Below are 15953 nucleotides of genomic sequence, written 5' to 3' on the forward strand. Positions count from 1 at the left end.
CATGTGAGAGTAAGTGTTCTCTCATTCAGCTTCCACTTACTGGACATCTCACAAGGCGAGAGAGGCTGTGCTTTTGGGAAATGACTGTGTACCGTGTCTCGATGACGCATGGCGATCCCAGTACGCACAGGCCACCTGTGTCCAGCAGCATCCACCAATCACACGGACGCGTGATCCCCTGAAGCAGAAACGCTGATATTCTCACTTTGGGGAGGACAAAAATGAAGACGAATCAAGCTGCATTTTCCAAGGGTTTTCCTCTGTACGTCCCTTTTCCGCAAATACCCAACCATACAGTTTATTTGCAATTAAATTCTCAGCTGTGACGTGGAGGAAAATTACTGAAACAAAATCCAGTGGCAAGTCTGATGCTTTTATACGCACAGATGGTGTTTGCACAAACCCTCACCGTTACAATGCAGTTTGTCTGTGATTGGCTGTAATCAAGCAGGATAATCACCCCGTGGGAAGATGCCATGCAGTAATTATGTTTTTTGTTCCACTTTTGAAAGGTCGCAATCAATCCTAAGTGTCATTTGATCATTTTAAATTTTGGATATTTATATTCTCACTCATATAAAAGGCCTCTACTTCCACACACACTCTTCATTTCCTGAGACTAAACGTCATGTACAGGAACTTTCAGCTCTGCTTTCAGCAGAGGAGACTTTTCCTACAGATTGTAAAGTTTGAGTCATCTGTCCTAAGCATGTGTCATAGTTTCTTGAATCAGTATGATCATGACAGTGTGGGGGACTGGCGATTAGTTACTTACTTTTACGTTTCCAGTTTGCAGACTTGATGGCAGTTTTGAAATATCAGTTTCAATTAAAATTGTGTTTGACAGAAACAAAATATTAGGCAGATCTCTATGGGCATATCAGAAATAATATTGGTCTGTTATTTAGTTTTACATTTAAAGTCAGAAGGAGGAATCACAACCAGACCAGAAACTCTGATAGCAGGGACAAAAGGGGGCAGACAAGAAACATGTGATAAATAAGAAAAGATGAGGTTCATGTACTTTTGTCATCATGTACTCCAACTCGGCGAGATGGAGGGTGGGAGAGCGATAATGGAAATAAAAATGGGAGAAAGGCTAGGGAGGAAAAGGAGAGCAAAAAGCAGGTGAAAGACCAATAAAGTCCAAAAAAATATTATGAATTTGTTTCTCACACATGTCACATGTTACATTGCCTGAAAGAGCACATATAGTTGTTAATAACAGCGTGAAGTCAATTGAAAATAAATGTCCAGTAAGTAGAAGGAAAGAAAATAATGGTGGAAAAAAGGAGGGATTGAAAACAACTGAGGGAGATTTTCTAATGTAGCCTAACATGTCTCTTATACTGATATTTCTATGTGTTTTTTCTGACACTCCAAATGTAGCCGCTACCTACAAGAAATGTCTTTAAAAATGACTCAAGCCCTTATCTCCCACATTCTGTCCATTCTCCTGTTTCGTCACTCGTGCGTCACTGTTTCTGTCACAGCTCCTCATTAGGAGTGATCTGTGTTTGTGTATGTATGTGTGTAATGGTTTCAGTATTTTCTAGCTATTGATGAGAAGTATAAAAATTTATTGTAACATAAACCTTGTGGATTAAAGTATTTTTAAAGTGAAGAACGTTTTTTACAGCTGCAAGTTTTAACAAGGAACATCCAAGTTGGCTCTGCATTTTCTTTTTTTGTTACTGGGATTTCGCCTTTCAGAACCAGCATTTACATAATAAAAAAGAGATGAAATAATCAAGAGAGACAAGATAAATCAGACATATATAGTACATCAATATCAGAAAAAGAGACACAATCTAATCAGAAGCTTGCAGATGAAAATAAATGTGAAAAATTTGTGAAAAGGTTGATACAGTACAGAAATATATAATCAGTGGTTTATGCAGAGAAATCATGGCGCACTCGAAAAGTACAGTATTTTAGTAACATGCATAATTTCTAGTATGTACAATATGAAGTCCAGCAAGTACAACAAAGTGTACACATAAACAAATACACAACAACACAAAAAATTCATACACTTAGGCTTCAGATCTTCCTCACAGTTTTAGGCAGCAGAAACAGTTGTGAAACATTAAAGAAGACATTTACAAAAGCTTTGACAATCACACGAGTAATCCTTATATGCCTGAACACCTGTGGTGCTGCTTAGTAACAGATGGAGGATGATCCTATTATAAAGCACAGCACGTGAAGAGCCAGATTTTCCACAGCGTGGTTTAACCTGGAAAATTGTATGGATATCCCTCGAGGGATGCCAAATTATTTGATTAATTTGCAATAAAAACAACCAATCAATCAGTAAATATTCAAGTCATTTCACAAATATACCTTCCCACCTCAAAGAGATGTAGAGAAAAAGAATCCCTTTTGTAAAATACACACAGTAGGCCTACAGTATATTATTAAGCAACAAATGCTGATTGGTTTAGAATTGCTTCATGAATATGATGTTTTGAGAGGGACAGCATTTAAAATATTGAGTGTTTGTATCCGCTTTAAGCCCCTGCTGATTGACAAAGTATTGATAATTTTGCCGCTCAGAAAGGCCAGATTTAAATGTCATGCTTGATTTTCTCAGTCTGTAGAGTAAGAGGAGTTCAATCAAACCGTCATCCAAAACACTTCATTTGAGCAACATCTCAACTGTTTGTAGTATAAAAGAACGGAAAGTGACTTCTGAACACGATCAGGCCTTTACTGACAATGTATAGAACACAAACAATATAAAATATACCATACTGTCTAATGTACTGTATATAATAGTCCACAGAAAATAACTTTCAGACCATGTTGTCTGGGAAAATTAATTTCCCAGAGTGAATGCGTCATTAGGCTTGTTCATTAATTTCACCACTGAGCACAGAAGGGACACATAGGAAGCTATGTAAGATAGTAACACAGTACAACAGATGTTCAAGCAAATGAGCAAAACATACAGGAATCCAAATGTGAGACTTACAGCTGATAAAAAAAATAATAAAATATACAACTATAAGTATATAAATATATGTATGTATGTAAGAAGGTGTGATTACAAAGCCGCTGTACAGCTGCCTAAAGTGACAGTTATTTCTCTCCATATATATATATATAGAAAATATAAATATAAATATATGTACATATCTCTCTCTCTCTCTCTCTCTCTCTATATATATATATGGAGAGAGAGAGAGAGAGAGAGAGAAAGAACTGTCCCTTTAGGCAGCTGTACAGCTGCTTTGTATTCACACCTTCTTTTCCTGAAATATTCAAATTTAAATCAGTGAGCTTCTCACTACGGTATTTAAACATACACACACACTCACACACACAGCGTCACACGTTCGTTCTTCACCGGCTGTGGATGCAGGTGTCTGTCAATGATAATACACTTGCAGGCCTTTAATCACTTGCTGCCCCATTGGTTGGTACCATTCACCAGCCATTATTTTCAAAGATATCAGCTGCTGTTCTCTCTGTGGTGACAGTAAGGGGCGGTTATATACCAGAAACCAGTGACATCATCCAGCATCTGAAAGAATGATGAAGAGGCACATGCATCCCTGATAACCTGGAAGGTCTCTTGGTTGTTTGCCAAGATGTGAGAGTTTCAAATTGTTTTTTATAAACAATGAATTAAATTGTGGGGATAATGTCATCTGGAACCAATTTCAAATAATTGTCCCTGTAGAGTCTCTGTGTATCAGGTGAGTGAACAGTGTTTTAAAAAAGCCATAACCTGTGACTACTTTGGCACACCTACTTTGAGCTAAATGCTAACATCTGCATGCTAACATGCTTACAATGACAACATGCTGATGTTTAGCAGGTGTAATGTTTACGTTCTCAGTTAGGTGTGCAAGCATGCTAACATATACTAATTAGCACTAAACACAAAGTACTGCTAAGTGTTTTACAGGTATTTGGTGATGAACCAAAATATTGGACAAATTGAAACTGCTGGTGGCGCTAGAGGACCGTAAATGTCTGTACAACATTTCATGGCAATCCATCCAATAGTTGATAGATATTTCGGTCTTGAACAGTGTCGTGGACCAGCCACGATGGTTGCAACAAATAAACATGGCGGCGGCCTATCAGCCAAACTCGAGGCTTCAAAACAGGTGACGTCATGATGACTATGTCCACTTCTCATGTACAGTCCATGGCTATATCATGGTTTGTAATTGATCCAGTGAAGCCAAAGACTCCAATTGAAACCAAAATGTTTTGAAGATCAATATCAGAAATGGCTGAAAAGGACCAGCAGGCAAACACGCATACTGGAATAATTCATCCCAAATGGACTGATAACGCAAACAGACATTGGCTTTGTCATTCAAACATTTCCAAATGACCACAGAATGTACCTTTAAAGTTTGTCTTAGTGTTGTCCCACTACTTTAATACACTACTGAGCAAACAGACACAGTGCTGTCTGGAAAGGTGGAGCAATAAACACCTCCCATATGTGTTCCCCCACTGAAACTAATTAATTTAAAGTAATTTAATGGAGCAGTGCACAGAACAGACAGGAATAGTTGCAGGTGTTTTATCTGAATACAACGAGTAAGAAGAGTGGTGAATATCCTGTATGTAAATATAAAACTGTGTGTGTTTGTATGTATCTGATGTTTTGATCTGATCTTTGCTGTGTGTGTGATACTTTGCATCTTGATATAACATTGTTGATTGAAACTGAGCTCAATTATAGAAACATAAAGCTTGTAACGAGTGCACAATGATATGTAGTTTTTTAATTGTACAATTTAAATCCAAATTCAGTTTGGTCTTGCTATTCAGATTAACTGTGTCCCAGTACTTTAGGACACTTTAGCCTGTATAATACATTGTTTGTCATGTAGAAGATCTTGAATGTGTTTATCATTGTAAGTGCTGCAATGCACACTTTGTAACACATCAGGAAACTCCTGTCGGCAGAACTGAAGTAAGAGCATAACCACAGTTGAGTGCTTTGTCATGCAGTATAATTTTATTACAAAAAGGTTTTATACAAATTTAACTGCATAATGGCAATGAACACTTTAATTTATTATACCGAACACTTTACCCATTGTCCTCTATGTCATCAGTGACAGTAAATGACTTAGCATGTATCATTCAGCAAAATAAACAGAAGGTAACATTCATTTCAGCACCATTCCCTTTCAAGAATGTTGACAATGAACCCATATATAATATAATAACATTACCATCAAGTATTGTAGTAATAAATACACATAAATACACAAAAATAAAAACAATAGCAGTTCCACCAAACACAAAAGGACAGTTCATTAAGATTTATTTAGCAACAGCCAGTATGAGTGAAAAAATGATGGGAAAATGTTTTTCAAACAAAAACAAACAAATTGAAAGTCCAGGGAAATTGGAATCTGTCAAATGATTATATCACTGTGAATGTATATATCTTATTCATTCTTTGTGTTCATGTCTTTGGATTTAAGACATTTCATCCAATCAGAGGGACCCACCAGGTGCATCTCTTGTTTTTAATAAAATAATTTTTAAAATGCTTGCAGTCAAATGATACATTTGTCACTTTATGATCCTTTCAGAATCAGTTATTAAAACAAAAATCTTCCACATTGTTGAGTTTAATCATCTGCAGCTCCTGGCTGTCCAGTAGCCTGTAGCTGAAAGACACTCGGTTAACAAACTTCCCGCTAGACACCATCCTCACCACTGTGTTATCACAGCCAATCTTCATGTGGGCTGCAGGAAAAAGGAGAGAAAAACATTAAGTCTTAGTTCAGCCGGCGGGGTTTGATAATGTGGAAGGAAGGGCATCAGTGTGTACTCACTTGGTCCAGTGAAGGAGATGCAGAGGTCTGTGATGGGCAGCAGCTTCGATGTGTCGATGCCACTTCCTCCCAGCAGCTGCACAAAATCTCCTGATTCTGCACAACCAGGCATGGACCTCTGTGGGAATCAACACATGGCTTTGTAACGTGCGACATCAATATCAACAGGATTCAGTGGAGCGACATTCACTTTATCACAGTCTATTGACTGAGTAGGATATGCCAGTATGTATTATAATACTGGTGAGCACAGTGAATGACAAAAAGAAAATTCTGTCAATAAAAATGTGTTTTACGTATTATAGAAGATCACAGTGATGAATGTGTCCCAAAGAGTACAGCTACAAATGCAGCTGTTTTCTGTGCATCCTGTAAGATATAAATTTCTCTGTTTTTCTCCGTGCTCTTCTATTCAAATATGACTGTGCTCTCCAGTCAGTAACATGGTTGGCCATCTGTTCAAAAAGTCAGGCAATGCTTATGTTCAGGAGCAAACGAAGTAGCTTGATGTCCTTGGAACATCGTAAAAAGTGTTACAGAGGAGCCGGATTGCTGAGTGGTTTAGTATGTGAATTTGAAACTGAAAATATGTCTTCTGATGTTTCTCTTATCTTAACCTTGCCAAAAATGTATCTCTAACCTGCATTTACTGGGTTTTTTTGCCACGCGGAAACGAGCTGCAAACACAAAACTGACTGCCTTTCCGTTAATATGTGGTGAATGTTTCCTTATTTACACATCCAGCTGATACAGAGTAACATTATCATTCATTTGGTGTTCCTAGCAGCCTGAAGTCCAATATTCACTCTTCTTTTAGCTCTGCTTTTGGTCTCCACCAACTCCTGAGGGAAATATCTGGCTCTTTAGCTGCTAAATGCTCTACTATGTTCACTAACTCATCTCTTACCGTCTCTGTCATTTGATGCTGGGCAGGTAGTGTACACTTTAACTTTTTCATGCCTACTGTGAAACGAGGCTGGTGAAAGAACCATAACAGTAAAGCTGTTGGCCATAAAGCCAAAACAACAGGCTAAAAGAAGAAGCTAGAATGAGTTGTGGGAAACTGCAGAGTTAGGTGACAATTAGGTGACTTCTTTACTATTAGCTATTATCATGTGATCCATTGTTAATATAAAATATCAATTTTAGATCTGTTTTGTCATACTGGCATGAGCTGTTCTGTTTACTTGTGTACTCCTGAAATGTTAATAGAATACAATTGTATTTACAAAAGGAACATGTGAGTTAACAGTCATAATATCAGAAAGCAGGCGTAAGCTGAAGGTAAGGCATTATTATTGTTATTCTGTCAAATAACGGGTCTTGAGGCAAGTCATATGCAATTAAAGTAGCATAAGAACTGTACTTACCATTAAGATTTTAAAGGGTCAGTTCACTTAAATCACACAATTTTAATTGAAAGTGGGGCAATGTTTCTGAAAGTATATCTTGCTGTGTGTTTTCCTAATGTAATTTTTTGCTGCATCCTTGAGCACCCTTAGCAAATTTCAATTAATCTCCATTATCCTGGAGTAGTGGAAACCTTGAGAAACAATGTCGTGAGGTGAAGAATCATGAGCTCTGAGGCAATGTTTGAGTGAAAACTGTAGATAAATCAGTATTTTTTGCATTTTTTCACCTTGGGGAAGTTGTTGAAGTGTCCCAGACTGAACTCAGAGACGTCGATCGCCACTGGATATATGATGGAGAAGCTGCAGTTCCTGTGCTGCTGCGGAATAACCATTGTGTAACTGCCCTCTGGTGACTGGGAGATGACATTACAGGCTGCAAGGAGACAAGAAATGGTAAAAGGAGGGAAGTAATAAAGATTTCCTTAATATATTGTTAAATGGAAGCAGGTGGAAATAGACAGAAGCACAAGCACACAAACTAGTGACAAAATTGCAAATTGCAAAATAGTGACAAAAACCGACAATGATAAAATACAAATGTGATTTAGTAATGAAAACCCAGCTGTCTGGTATCATGATAGCAAATGAAGTGATGATTTTTAAAAATTGAGGAAATTAATGCGGATATTGAAAAATAATTGTACAGGTTTAGCTTTTTTTCATTTCTTTTCATTTGCCATGTGACCGTGGTCCTGATCCAGAAATGTAATGATGGCAATTGTTGGTGCAATTGATGACTAGCCCTGCCAGGCTTGTATCATCTCCACAGACTCACACATGAATCACTGCACAAATAGACCAAATCTACTTACGTAAAGGATTGATGTGTTTTCTGACCATCAGGGTGAAGCTGCTGCCAGCGTTGTGAATGCGGAAGAAGATCATGGCCACATTCTGAGAAGAGCGCACGCTTCTCCTCAGTGATCCAGAGTCACAGTAATCCACATAGCGCTCGTACAGAGGTAGAGGGTGATCCTGGGAGCTGGGGAACTTTTCTCCTTTCATCACCCAGCCGTCAAACACCTTTATGGAACACATTAACACGGAGAAGGATTTCAGATTCAATAAAGTTTATTTGTGCAGCCTTTGAATTTTGGTTTATTTTCCTCTGTGGGAAACACACTGAACTTAGTGCAAAGGGTTCAGACCATCTTGATAAGTTTAGCATGTAGAGAGCATCAGTGAGCAACCATGGAGAAGGTGCTTAGAGGGCACGTCACCTAAAGTAAGCAGGTTATGTTAAAGGAGCTTTTTGTCTAATCTGGAAGTGTTTCTAAGCTTAGGCAAGCAAGTGACTGACCCCAGTTCAAAACAGCAGTATCAAGCACCTGCTGTGGTACAAAAACAAAGGCATAGTCCATATTGAATATATAGGATTAAATAATAAACCTAAGTAGTTGTTGTTACACATTACAGCTAAAAGTCTTTATAAATAATAGTAATAATAATAGGTAATATTTTAGCTTCACTTCCAGGATCTAGATGCTGTTTCACAGCTGATGGAGTTTTTTTTTTTTTTTTAACAAGTAGGCCTACAAGGAGAAAAATGGTTTTGTGGGAGAAGTTTACCGTGATGAAGTCCCCTCCGCTGCAGTTGATGTCAACGTTGTCATAATCCACACTTATCACTTCATTGGGCTCTGCCATGAAGAAAGCAGCACAGCTGAGCTGAGGACGCTCTGCTGTGAAGGTGAACTTACCCTCCACTGCAACCATGTCCAGACAACCTGGGAGACAATCACACACACAGGTATTTTTGCTATTAGAATAGGTATGCATATCATGAACCAAACCACCAGAAAATAGCATGCATAAGATGCATTTTGATTTTGTTTAATTAATACTGTAATACTGTACAAATATTTGGCCCTTTTTTGTTTCTACTGTATCACCTATTTGCTCCTCTTCTCAAATAAATGTTACATTTTATACCAATAAAACAAATAGAAACTTTAAAACTGAAATATATATACAGACTACTCTGTCTACATATGTAAAAAATATCACATGCCCTGTTAAAAATCGACATTTTATGATTTTGTAATAAAGACAATGTATGTGAGAGATAAATAAATGAATATTTGTTTTTTTAATCTCAGTCTCACACACCTATAGAAACTGTACAACATCTCAATTATGCATTTTTGCAAGATATAGGCTTGATGTCAAATGACTCACGTAAAGGTCGGTGATACATTAATTCTTCCGTTGTTTCTCTCTTGAGTTCCGAGGTGAAAAATGAATATAAATCATCTTTTGAGATCTCGTTGTTCTGCAGAAGAAGAGGACAAAGTGTGTGTGCAAAGTTCAATGTGAACTTATGTGTGAATCTTTACAGAAGTGAATAACAACAACGCTTAAGTATATGTTGACACTTACCTCAATGTATCTGGAGTCTCCCTTGAGGACAGACAGAGACAACACCAGAAAGAAGAGCTGCTGTCGAAAAGTGCGCTCCATAACGCGCATCTCTGTGTGCAAGGCGCACCTGAGCAGAGAAAGTCTGAGCTACTCTGCGAGCACCGCTGCGTTTTATAGGACCAGGTTCTGTAACGACCAAGTGACATGGTCGCAGTCACCCACCGTAGACCCCCCTCTCCTCCACTCCCCCACTCTCCCTCCCGTACCCAATCAATTGCGTGGTTGTGACGAGAGCATGGATGGACACGTTGAGAGAGAGAGACACAGAGAGAGAGAGAGAGAGAGAGAGACAGAGAGAGGGAGAGAGGGAGAGAGAGATGGGCAGCTGATACCAAAAGAAGCTCAAACAATAAACACCAGACATCATCTTTCTTCAAATTGTCTCAGGTAGCTGCAGTCCTTCCATGGCACTGATCATAAAACAGCTGATCCATGATGTAGGGTAAATTTATTTTAATGCCACACTATTTCAATGTTTATGTTGCCAGTTTTCTATCTTTTGCACTAAAACAGATTATTGACTGAATCCAGTGTAGTAATATCATTTCGGTGCTCATTTGTACATTTGTTTGTTTATAAGATAACTTTACAGGGTGCCTTTAAGAGATGGGATGTGAGGATGTGTGGAGTTACTTCTAAAACTGGATGGCTTTGGCTCAGGAGGTAGAGCGAGTTGCCCTCTAATCAGAACGTCAGTGGTTCAATCCCTGGCTCTGTGTCCTTGGACAAGATACTGAACTCCTGGAGTTCTGTGTCATTAGTGTATAAACGTGAGTGACTCATTTGTTTCTTTCACATGTGCAGATGTGACACCTTGCGTGGCAGCTGCCATCAGTGTGTGAATGGGGGAGACTCTGACATGTAGTGTAAAGTGCCTTCAGTGGTGGGAAGACTAGAAAGGCACCATACAAGTAGAGTCTTTTCACCTTGAAACTCTGTGTTTCTAAAATCATATAATGCATTTTTCTGTGAAACTGAAACCCCCTGTGTGAGTTTGGGTTTTCTCGTCTCTGACATTCCTTTGTACCTGTTCGACTGATAAAACTGTACGGTGGGAAGTTTGTATTCACACAACAGTGGCGTCTAACTCATGTAGCAACCTGCTGTGATTCATACAGCATTCACTTTACACCCGGAGTACATTCACTAAGCTGCTTTCACGCTTGCCTTGTGTGAGCCTTCAGCGCTGTAGTCCGGATCATTTTGAGGAGGGTGAGAAAAACCTGGGTGAATGGAAAACAAACACTACCCTATGTTTTTGTATCACGGAGAGGTTCATTTGAAATGTGAATGAAAAACGATACCAAAATACCAAACAAACTACACGCCAATGGTACACATAATCACTTGTTGATTATGAACTGGACAAAACACAGGGTAATTTCTCTCATCACACAAAGTGGATATTGTGAATGTGTTTCTGCACATCTGGTTTGTCTTGCAGCATCTGTAAAGCATAATGTGCTTGTTTATGGACATGAAAACAAAATCAGTGCAATTAAATGAAATGACATTGAAATACATGATTGTTGAAAAGTTTTAAGTTACATTAACATGTTTTATTGAGAGTCAAGGACACAGAGTACTCAGCACTCATCTTCCAACTGTATGAGCGCAGTCCCTGCGGTCTGCAGGTGCCTCCGGCTGTTGAAAAGGTCAGTCTACTAAAATACAGAAATTGGGCTTCGTGGTAATCCATACTCTTAGTTGTAAGTGATACGAAGCAACATGTTTGTGTCTCCAAGATATTATATACTTGACAAGTCAGCTTGGAAAATCCATAAAAAAATATATTTTCATTCACCTTGCAGGCAAATGGAAACGCAGATACAAGTTTTAAATTAGTACAAAAAATTTGAACTTCTCACGGCTCCTTCATCTGCATGCAGCTCATAATAGAAAGATTATGTAAGCTGTAAAAATCTATAACTCTTGTTCTCATCCTCTAACTAATCCTCATATTGATGCTGGATAGTTCAACTGACTAGAGAGGCAAAGTCCTGCTCCTCTTCCAGGTGACATCACCACTTTTTCACCTAACCTTAAATGAAGTAAATCCTGCAAGCTAGATCAGGCTGTTACACTCACATGGCATTCTCCCATGACTGCAAATACTGTGTATCCAGTACACCGCCTGTTAATCACGGCATTGTACTTAAACCGTCAGTGCTCAGCTCACTCTTTTTCTACACTTGCACTGGTGCTGTCACCGCTGCTGCTGTTCATATAGCATTAAATAAGTCCAACCCCCACCCCCACTTTTATTTGAAATGTTTGTTAACAGTATAGGATGTAGAACCCACTTGGCAGGTTAGAGGTGTAATGGGCTCTACATAGAAAAAGTAAACCTAACAGTTGCTCTGTGTGAAGAATGATTTTGTTTATTTTTGTTAGTGTTTTCTATCACTGCAACTATAGAAGCTTTATGGCATGATTTCTACATTATATTCAAATATGAACATTAATTTTTCACATCAGACACACACTTTTCATTACGCTCACTGATTTGAGCAGATTTGAAATTTGCATACAGACATTTCTGTTTGAATGCTCATCAACACTATTTTCTAACTCTAAATCAATGTGCGTAGGGAGTTTTATTTGGCTTCTGAGTGAATTTGCCAAGATGCCAGCCACTTGAGGGATTCTGTAGCTTTTCATTTAGCCCTGAGAGGTCTGAATGAAAAGGAGAAGCCATTATACTGGTGATGAAGTTTCACAGGCTCCATCAAATCATATGCTTCCCATTGTGTCCTTTCTGGAAGTTATGTACATTATCTTTTAGTGGAGAGGTCTCTGACATAATTAATGCCCACTTCAGCAGATTAGATTTCTCAAATGCGCTTTCACCATTGCAGGAGGAAGTATTCACATCTGTGTGAGTTGCAGCTCTTTGGACAAAAATGCCTCCATATGCATTGCTCCAATGCTCCATATGGCATGAGGGCCACTTGTGTCCGGCTTCACTCTCAATTAGGCATCTTCAGATTATGTACAAATGTATTCCTTTTTTAACAAGTGTATTTCTTTCCGGATCATTTCTCTGAAAACAGTGGCCTCTTTGAAACAATTTGAGCCAAATCATTTAAAAACAGATCTAACTGTATGTTCCCACTGAACACAGGGAAATCTTAGATGTGGTGCAACTGCATATAAACTTAAAGGAAAGATACAAGTGAACTTGGTAATAACTTGATAACTGAGACAAAGACACAGCAGCAGAAAATGTTTTAAGTTGATTGAAAAATTCATGCTTCATGCTCGAAGTACATGGAAGAAAAAGGGTAAAAACACACTAGGGGAACTGGTAATAATACATTACACTTAGCTCATGCTTTTATTCAAAGCGACTTACATTTGCTGTATATATATTTTTACACCTCTGGAGCAACTGGAGGTAAAGTGTCTTGCTTAGGGACACAATGGTGGATGTGTCACAATGGGAATCGAATCTGGGTCTCCCATACCAAAGTAATGTATCTTGTCTGCTGCACCATCGCCACCTGTTAAAATAAATAAAAATACTAATAATGTCGGCGTGTTCAATGTGGAAAGAAAAAACGAACAACAGATAAGTGGAGCACACAGACTAAATACACAAGGCAGGAGGGGTAAAGAGGGAGGCACAATCAAGGCACAGGCAGGAGACACACGAGGGCAGGAAGACTCTAAAATGACAGAGGTGAGTATACTGAGCTGATTATATCTTAATCAGGAGAAGGGGATGAAACAAAACCAAAATATTTCTTTTCGGATGATGATGTTTTATTGTCAAAAGATTATTATAAATTTAAACAAATAAATGCAGACAGCAGAAACAGCACCACACAGGTTAATACAAATTCCAAACATGCTGCCTCGCAGGGTCGTGAGCCAAACATTGCAACTGAGATGCTTTGACTTGACTGTGTGGTTGCCTTGTATCTGCTCTCTCCTGACACTGATGAACAGTCCTCATTTTCAGCAGCAATTACATTTTATTGAAAACTTTTGTAAATGTTCAGTAATAAGAAAACTGCATTTTTGTATCACACAATAAACTGTCATGCCTTATTGATAGTCTCCTGTCCACACATTTGGATGCTCAGAAAGGTGGGAGAGATAAGAAGACAGAAAACAGGTCCGGGTTTGATCATATCATTTTGAGTTTTCTGGTAAGCTCCGGTGCCATCACCTTCAATCAATGCTGACGTGCTAGACGTGCAGGGGCCTGCAAGAGTAATCTTTGTCATGACATCCAGCTGTTCTAGTGGGTGACAAAAGGTGATTGGATCAGGATGAGAAAAAAAACTAAAGGTTTCATTTCATCCATCGAGTTACACAAGTACAATAAAATAATAATAAAGATAAGAATAATATTATACCAAAATTAATTCATGCAGGAAAGACAACAAGAAAAAGTCATTGGCCCCTTCCCTAATTTGTGACTGCATCTTGCACAGGTGTGACACTGTCGCATTGACAAAATCCCAGTACTAGGGCTAGCTTAAAGACCTGCAGTCCCTTGGTAGGTTACAATTAAAACATACACACAGTGACAGAACACCACTAAACAAACCAGACAAGCAACACATTATACAAAATTAACCACAATAAACCCCTGTGAGTCTTGTACGTAATACCAAATAAAACTAATGAACATTAACTACAGTTTTAGTGATCTCCTCATCACAATCTGTAAAATTATTCTTTCACTCTTATAGTCAGAGTTGGTGCATTTGTTTGAGACAATCAAGCCTGATAAAAAAATATAAATGTTTTGCAAACAAGAGAGCTCCACACAATAAGGTTTAAATGAAGTTATAGTCAGATGTGACAGCTATGCTCTCAGATGTCATGTATGTATGCTCACATTCATGTATGGACAAGCACATGCACACACAAACAAGTGTGAAAGCCTCCTTCATGCATCAAAGTGTAACACAAGCGTGTGTGTGTGTGTGTGTGTGTGTGTGTGTGTGTGTAAGACGGATTCAGTTCAGCCATGCATAATTCAGATTTAGGGAAACAAAGGCCTGCTTATGTCATAACAGGGTAAGCTACACATTCTTGCAAGTTGAGCAGAAGAGACTGAAATCCAGCCTGCTGGTAAACAGGATGAGAGTGCATTCAGCATCTTTAGCTTTCATGTGTCTTCCAAGGATGGCTTTTACCTATTTTACACATTTATGTATCTGAGAAACACACAATTAATACTAAGCATTCAATTTATTATTTCAGAGAAGATAAGACAGCCAGAACACAATCGCAGCGCAGAAAATGTTGCTTTGTTGCCTCTTTGTTTGTGTGATTTAACATCCAGCTGTTTCTTTTTATTTACAGTTTACATTATTGTCTCCTATCTGTGTTATCCTATTAACTCCATTGTTGTATGCTTACTGACTAATATGACACACTTCTGTAAACCTTCACCTCATGTTTCTTTTCATTTGTTTTCTTTGTTGTGATCTGAGTCTGATGCCTCCTTTTGTTTTGGGAAGACATCAAGGCAATCTTCATTTGTGTCACTTTTGTGTGTTTTCTTACTTCCTCCCACATTTTGGCATCCCTTTTTTTTTTTTACACAACACTTAACAGTTTCTGATCACAAGAAGTAAACCTACTGCAAGCTGTAAAAACAGCCAGTTGTGTGGAGCTGATCAAATCTCATCTACCGTACTTCTCATGCCATCTGCTGGCCAGCTGAGGAGTCTGCAAAATAATTGCATCCTTTAAATAAAAAAAAACCCTTCACAAACCTTCACTACTGTTAACAATGAACTGTCAAGCTCAATGGAGTAAATGTCCTAAAAGAGCTCAGAACTGTTTAATGTAGTGTATGTGTACATATACTCTATGTACGCATGCATCTATATCATCATACCTGAAGAATAAGAATGAGTGAAAATAGTATTCAGATCTTTACTTGTGTAAAAGTAGTAATACTGCAACATAATTGCACAACATTACTATAGTACATGCCCTGCATTTAAAATTCGACTTAAAAAAAGCACTTTAAGTATCAAAAGTAAAAGTAATCTTTATGGAGCAGAATGGCCCCAGCCTGTTATATATCTGTATTTTATATTACTGGATTATCATCACTGATGCATTACTTCCATGCATTAGGTGGAGCAAAGTTTATATACCAGCAGCTATGCACAGCATTTTATATGCAAACCAGAGCTAACCCCTAAACTTGACATTGTAGTATCTAGTAGTATCTCATATCATCCAATGTATTAAACCCAACAACATTTCAGAATTTAACAGATTAAGATTACAGATCAACAGATAGTCTTTTTTAAATTTTATATTT

The 15953-nt window shown here is 38.2% G+C and overlaps 1 protein-coding gene across 1 annotated transcript; it reads right to left on the reverse strand.

The window, feature by feature from the left end:
• Positions 1-4975: 4975 nt before the first annotated feature.
• Positions 4976-9721, reverse strand: LOC119914717 (corticotropin releasing hormone binding protein). Its single transcript, XM_038734195.1, has 7 exons — positions 9614-9721; positions 9413-9506; positions 8804-8961; positions 8047-8257; positions 7462-7607; positions 5823-5940; positions 4976-5733 (listed from the first exon to the last, which is right to left on the reverse strand). Exons 1-7 carry the CDS (start codon positions 9701-9703, stop codon positions 5579-5581), a joined length of 972 nt encoding a protein of 323 aa, XP_038590123.1. The 5' UTR covers positions 9704-9721; the 3' UTR covers positions 4976-5578.
• Between the last annotated feature and the right edge of the window lie 6232 nt (positions 9722-15953).

The sequence above is a fragment of the Micropterus salmoides genome, unplaced genomic scaffold (assembly GCF_014851395.1).
Source record: "Micropterus salmoides isolate LMB-PRFRI ecotype aquatic unplaced genomic scaffold, ASM1485139v1 Ms_hic_scaffold_20, whole genome shotgun sequence".
NCBI lineage: Eukaryota > Metazoa > Chordata > Actinopteri > Centrarchiformes > Centrarchidae > Micropterus > Micropterus salmoides.

Excerpts from the sequence above, each read along its gene's own strand:
- LOC119914717 (XM_038734195.1), bottom strand. The coding sequence starts at position 9,703 with ATGCGCGTTATGGAGCGCACTTTTCGACAGCAGCTCTTCTTTCTGGTG. Across the intron at positions 7,608-8,046 it reads AAAACACATCAATCCTTTAC|CCTGTAATGTCATCTCCCAG; the intron begins GTAAGTAGATTT and ends GTCTCCTTGCAG. Across the intron at positions 5,734-5,822 it reads CATCTCCTTCACTGGACCAA|CCCACATGAAGATTGGCTGT; the intron begins GTGAGTACACAC and ends TTTTTCCTGCAG.